The sequence below is a fragment of the Nycticebus coucang genome, chromosome 21 (genome assembly GCF_027406575.1).
Source record: "Nycticebus coucang isolate mNycCou1 chromosome 21, mNycCou1.pri, whole genome shotgun sequence".
In the NCBI taxonomy this organism is placed as follows: Eukaryota; Metazoa; Chordata; class Mammalia; order Primates; family Lorisidae; genus Nycticebus; species Nycticebus coucang.
This window is the reverse complement of record NC_069800.1, coordinates 51,632,421-51,638,930: the sequence shown is the minus strand read 5'-3', so window position 1 is coordinate 51,638,930 and position 6,510 is coordinate 51,632,421. Positions and strand designations below refer to the sequence as shown.

General features: G+C 51.0%; 1 protein-coding gene across 1 annotated transcript; it reads left to right on the top strand.

Moving 5' to 3' along the window:
• The first annotated feature begins 468 nt into the window (after nucleotides 1-468).
• Nucleotides 469-6,098, top strand: LOC128573802 (WAP four-disulfide core domain protein 5). The gene is made up of 4 exons (XM_053574220.1): nucleotides 469-680; nucleotides 4,709-4,849; nucleotides 4,933-5,073; nucleotides 5,422-6,098. Exons 1-4 carry the CDS (start codon nucleotides 596-598, stop codon nucleotides 5,424-5,426), a joined length of 372 nt encoding a protein of 123 aa, XP_053430195.1. The 5' UTR covers nucleotides 469-595; the 3' UTR covers nucleotides 5,427-6,098.
• The last annotated feature ends 412 nt before the right edge of the window (nucleotides 6,099-6,510 follow it).

The window sequence follows — 6,510 nt, the reverse complement described above, 5'->3', positions numbered from 1 at the left end:
GCCCTGCTTTCAAGGTCCAGGGACTGCATGGGGACGGCAGAAGCCCCAGCTTAGTCAGGCGTTAGTTATGTGTTCCTGGGCCAGTTTCCTCGGATCTCAGGCCCACAGTTTCCTCTTCTTTCAAAGTGAAGGGCTAAAAGGATGGACTTGATCTCTTCCAGTGCTGACAGAGTACTCTAGCTTGATGTTTTTGTTTGGGGCCTTAAGATGCTGAGCCACCTGTCTTCTACCAAATTTAGAAGCCAACATCTAGATGTGAAATCTAAGGTGGGAGTCCCTGAATGAGATGACATTTTTACTCAAGATCCCATGGGGCCAGAAAAGGGGTCCCAGTGGAAACCTACACCTGCTGTGACCAGCAAACTTGGCCAAACTGAAAGCCACACTCCACCCCCCTCAAAAGCCAAGCCAGTCCCAGGCAGAGAGCAGTTCTACCAGATGCCATCGCAGGTGACCTCACTGAAGGCGGGGTGACAAGGAAGGAGTCAGGGGGACTCCTTCCTCTCCTGACTAAGCTGCTCTGGCCTCTGTGGGGCTGAAGTGTTAACTGGGGGGGCCCTGGGCCCTGATCATCTTAGGTTCTAGCAGCAGAAACATGAGGTTTGGGAGGCTCCTCCTCCTGGCGGTGCTCCTGGCTGGGGTGAGCCAGCTGCCTGCTGTCTCTGGCCGGAAGAAGGGAGGTGAGTGTGGGCACATCCTCCTGTCCAGGGCCCAGGCAGTTTCTACGTCTCTGGGGACGGTAGGTGTTCGGGGGAAGGCAGAGAGCTCTGTGTGTGCACGTGGGGGCCGGGGACGGCTGCTTCTTAGTGCTTCCCGGAGCCTGTGTTTTCATTCGCGTATCTTGATGCCTGTCCAACTGTCTGTCCATGAAGGTCCTTCTGCTGGCTCCTCAGTGCTTGTCTCAGCCTGTGTGTGTGTGAGCTGAGTGTGGGCCACAGGCTCGCCTGTCTCTCTGTAGACGTGTGCCTTTATGCCTGCTAGGCACATGTACACTTAGGAACGGCTGCACCCACGTGTGTCTGAGCTTGTGTGCCTGTCCGTGTATATACATGGTGGGGGGCTGTCCACGCCTGCCTCTCTGTGGTGTCACCAGGTCAGTGAGTCAGTGTCTTAACCTGTGGAAAGGACTTGGAAGTTGAGCAGGGGGTGTAGCTTCTGGGATGTGGGGTCTGTTGGGAGGGATCTTGGTCCCAACTTCTCTTCCCTGCCCACCTCCCATCCCGATTCCTACCCTGACAGGGCTGAGCTGGCTGACAGGTGAGGAAAGGCTGCCAAGTGGCTAGGCAGGTGCCTCCTGATATGGGTGAGGCCTCTGCCTCCATCTGCTTCTGGGCCTGGAACACTCTGACCTACATTCACCTGCACAGCCCTTGCCCTGCCTTGGAGGAAGGGGATATTAACAGGAACAGTGAGGAAGGAAGGATACTGGTGGGTTCCAAGGGCAGACCCTTTGTTGGCTGTGATTCATGCACCATCACCACATAACTCCTCGGTGATGCTATGAGGTTGAGACTATTTTAACACCTTTGTACAGATGAGGAAAACCAAGGCCTAGTGGGAAACCACTTGCCTAGGGCCAAAGACCGAAACCACTTGCTAGGGCCAAAGACCAACTCTGAGTTAGTATAAAGGTAACAAGCAAAGTCAGGTCTTTGAAATCAGACAGACTCACCTCTCCAACTTATTAAATGGGCCCTGTTTACGGCTCTCTCAGCAGTGAACGGTGTCAGGAATAAGGGCCTGCACTTACTGTATGCTACGCCCTTTGGGGAACCACTGGCCCACAATATTCAGGGACCCCGATATTCAGCCGAGCTGCTCAGAGGCAACAGCTGGTACCAGCGGAACCTGAGCCTCTCCGTGTGGCCAGGTGTGACACGCCTGGTCTCCCCTCATTCACTGCAACCCATCCTTCCCTGATTTCTCGCTCCCATGAGATGTCTGCTGGCTCTCAGTAGAATTTCAGACAATGGAGGAGGGTGACAGAGCTGAGAGACCAGAAGTCCCAGTCTGTGGTCTGTGGAAGCCTAGCTCCCTTTGTTTATATGACATCGACCCCTGCCCCTCTCTCTTATGTCTGGGTGTTTCTCATACAAAGAGCCTGGCACAGGCCAAACGGTAAGTGCCTAATTAAATGTTTTCAATGGTTCTGTAGCATTGGGAGTATATCTGTGCCTGAGTAGCGCTGTGCAGGTGACTTCGTATGTAGATCTCTGTCTGTGTATATACAAGTCTCTCTGTTCATACACACCCCACATATACTTCTATACTTGGCTGTGTATGTCTGCGGGTCTGTGCCATTATCTGTGCGTATGTATCTATGTGTGCTGGCACATAGGCATGGCAGCATGCTTGTATGTTTGACAATGTGTTTGTGTCCCGGTTCATATGTACATGTATGACTGCCTGTGTTTATACATGTGTGTGTTTATAAATATACTGCATATATCTATGAAACTATCTGGTGTGTGTATTAGGTTAAACCATGTAAAATAGCTATTTGTACGGATAAAAAATTGACTATCTGCAATTTCCTCTGCTAGCTGTGTTTATAGACCTGAGGGTGACTGCACACTTGCCTGTGTTTGTATCTGTGTCTGCGTGTGTGAACAGATACGGAACCACGTCTGGGTATGATTCTTTTGCTCTCTGAGTGTTCACATCCATGGCGCCTGCATCTGTGTGTGTGAGGGTGTCTGTGCCTACCTCTGCGAGCAGGAAACTGGATCTGAAGGGATGGTGAGGAAAGGCGGATGGACAGAGTGAGTGTGACTGCCCAGACCTCTTACTCCACCTCTGTACACTCCAAGCTTTTGTTCCCTCCCCAACACTGCTGTTGTCACAGTTCTCCCCATTCAAAATGCCAACTCTAAACCCCTTTCCCTGCCTGTTTGTGGCTCAAGGCTGAGCTCCATGGTTATAATATACAGCACATATAGTTTATAACAACCACCCAATGCCAATTTTGAGGGCAGTCTGCCCTGTTGGGCCCTCTGTGGCCTCAGCACCTCTGGTCTGGGCTTGTGAGTTCAGGGCTAAGTCCTGATCCTCAGACGGTTTCCCAGGGCCACTCACATCATCCCCCTCAGGAGAGGCTAATCAGAGTAGGAGCTCCTCGCCGGCTATGCCCCACTTTTTCCAGCAGGGGGCAGCAACTCAATTTAAAAGAACTCAAGCTAACAACTGATGCTGACTTTGGGCACTCAGGGCATGTGCAAGGTGGCACCGAGGCAGGAGGCTGAGGGACGAGGTTGGACCCAGAGGAAAAGTCACAGCACTGGATCCAACTGCGGGGGGAGGGAGGAGTCTCTACTGTTCACAGACAGCCAGAGCAGAGGGTTGCAGAGGTCAGAGAGAGCTAGGCCTGGGGAGTCCTAGCCCCAGTCCCTGTGGGTCTGGGCAAGTCACTGGCCCAGTTAGGCCTGATTTCTTCCTCTAAGTGGAGGAAGATACTGATCTCAAGCTTTCTGTGTGAAATCTGGAAATGGTCCAAAATCCCAAGAAGAGCAGTTAGGTAAGTTCTGGGACAGAATATTCTATAGCCATTCAGAGGGTTATCTCAGAGATGGAGGGTTTATAATACACAACCCCTGAAACCATGCCTCTTGCAGCAGTAATGTGTGCAGCAATGCAGATGTGGCCAACCATGGCTGTGGCAGTGAACCAGGCTGGCAATGGCTGACACACGTGCAACGCTGGGTCTCACTTCAAAACCCTTTCTTCAGATGGAGACTTTACCTCTTTCATGTTTACATGGATGGAGCTGGAACATATTCTTCTTAGCAAAGTATCTCAGGAATGGAAGAAAAAGTATCCAATGTACTCAGCCCTACTATGAAGCTAAATTATAGCTTTCACATGAAGACTATAACCCAACTATAGCACAAGACTATGGGGAAAGGGCCAAGGAAGGGGAAGGGAGGGGGGAGGTTTTGGTGGAGGGAGGGTAATGGGTGGGGCCACACCTATGGTGCATCTTAGAATGGGTATAGGTGATTGCACTAATGTACACAGCTATGATTTAACAATAAAAAAAAAACCCTTTCTTCCAAGTAGTCACTGGGCCTCTCATGCTGTGACGCAGAGTAATGGTAAGCAGAGCAGGCAGGTTGTCTATCCTCACAGCCACCAGTCAAGAGAGAGAGGTGGCAAAGAAACGCTGAGTCTATAACCCCGAAGGAAACGCTCTGGGAGTGCATGGGGGTGGGGTGTGAAGGGGCTGACCTAGTGAACATGGCGTCAGAGAGGTGGGGTCTTCTGTGGATGGACGTTTCAGCTGAGACCTACTGAGTTGACCAGGTGAGTGGTGTGCAGGAGGACACACCAGGCAAAGGGTACAGCCAAAGCAAGAGTCCTGCAAAGAGAAGTGGCTCGGTGCAGGGGCACAGGGCAGGAGCCAGTAAGTAGACGGCGTCGTGGGGAGGTGCCCACAGCTCAGGACCGGCACCACATGGTCTGACTGGCCACAGTGGAGAATTCGTTCTTTCCCCTTTATCTGAGTCTCAAACTAGCACTGAGAGAAATGACTCCAGTTTCCTGCCACTTCACGGCCAGAAAACTGACGCTTGCAGCTGTTAAAAAAACAAAAACTTGCCAAAGTCCATGCAAGAAGTAAGGGATAGAGAATTCAGATCTTGTGAGTCTCGGGTCAGTTATTACCTAACCCTGAGCTGCCTCCAGCTGCAAGATCTGGGGAGTTCTCTTACAGAAAAGCCAGGAGGCTGCCCCCCAGACGATGGTCCCTGCCTCCTGTCGGTGCCTGACCAGTGCACACATGACAGCCAGTGTCCCTCAACCATGAAGTGCTGCTCCAAAGCTTGCTTCCGCCAGTGCATCCCCAGGGTCTCGGGTAAGTGCCTGTCACCTTGCTGATTGCCCCACGCCCGGGGCTGGCCAGCACAGGCACAGCTCACCCAGGCCCCTGTGTTGCAGTGAAGCTGGGCAGCTGCCCTGAGGACCAACTGCAGTGCCTGAGCCCCACAAAGCATCTGTGTCACCAGGACTCATTTTGCTCAGGCAAGAAGCGATGCTGCCGCACCGCCTGTGGCCGGGATTGCCGAGATCCTGTTAAAGGTAGAGCTACTGGGTGCCTGGGGCAGGTACCTTCCCTCTCGAGTGCCCAGCTCTAAGATTTTCAAGTTTAACAAGATGCCTTTCCAGAAGCCAGGACCTCCCAAGTCCAGAATTGGGGAAGTGGATAGGCATGGGAGGGGTCCTATTAGGAAGACAGAGGAAGTGCTGTATCACCTGGACCACAGCCCCGAGATATTCTGAGTTTCAGTTTGCCCTGCAAGGAGGCTGGAGAACTCTGCCCTTAGTAGGGACCAGGGCTGAGCCGATGGGGCCTGGATGGGCGGATCAAGCCCAGAACCCAGAGCCCTAGTGTGAGTGTGGGTTAACTCTTTCGTCCTCTCTCCTCAGGATAATTCTGGCTTAGGATCCACAGCTCGGCACTGCAGGTAGGGTTCCCAGCAGAAAGAGTGGACAATGGGAAGCCTGGGACCCTGACACGGAGACAGCATTGTTCCTCGCCACCTGGCAGGAGTGGGGACACTGCAACCTTCTGATTTCAAGACTGCTCTTTTGTAAGCACCAAAGGGGCAAGAAAATCTTCATCTTTCTCTGCTTCATCCCTTTTAACAAAAGGATTTGTTCTTCAGAATTTGGATTCAGTTAAAAAACTTTAGTCAAGGACCCAGAAGGCCACAAGTGGCCCCAAGGCCGCAGGTTCCCCACCCCAAGGCTCTATATCAACAGTATCCTGTGCCAGTGCCACACTGAACTGCTCACCCCATTCCAGCACCCACTTTCACATCTCTCTATGTTGTTTCCTCTACCTAAAATGTCCAATTCAGGAAGCCCCTCTTTGTAGAGCTCTGACCCCTCCCTTGGGCAGCCCAACTGCCCAGAACATGTGCTCCAGCAAAGTTTTCCAAACATCTCCATTCACATCCACCTCTTCCACGATTTTCACCTAACCTGCAAAACAGCATCATGATATGTTACATGCTTCCTGTATTGCCATTTACTTCTGTTTTTCTTTAAATGACTCACTTTGTATATAAATAAATTTATTCCAAAAGAAAATTTGATATCACTGCTATATAAATGGGATAAATGAGATCACTCGCCACAAACAGAATGTGATTGTGGGAAATGCATGCAATGAAAACAGCTCAGTTCCATTAAAGTAAATCATGTCGGATTAAATGATATTAAATAACGTTATTAAACTCTAGCTAGATATGGCCACCTGCCAAGAACCAGAAGCCTGCTCTCCGTCTCTGTTTTAATAAATGGAGATTAGCAAGGGTTAAGGAGCTGTTAGGGTTGCACGTCTCCAGACTGAGGCCCTTAGGGTAATCAGAAGGACCGGTAAGAGAATAACTTGCTCACCACAAGAGTCAATGTTGTGTGATGTTGCATCCAGCTACACACTACGATCATTATGAAATGGCCCAAAGTTGGGGAAATATTGCTTGAGCAGTTGAGATATCCTGGCTACAGATG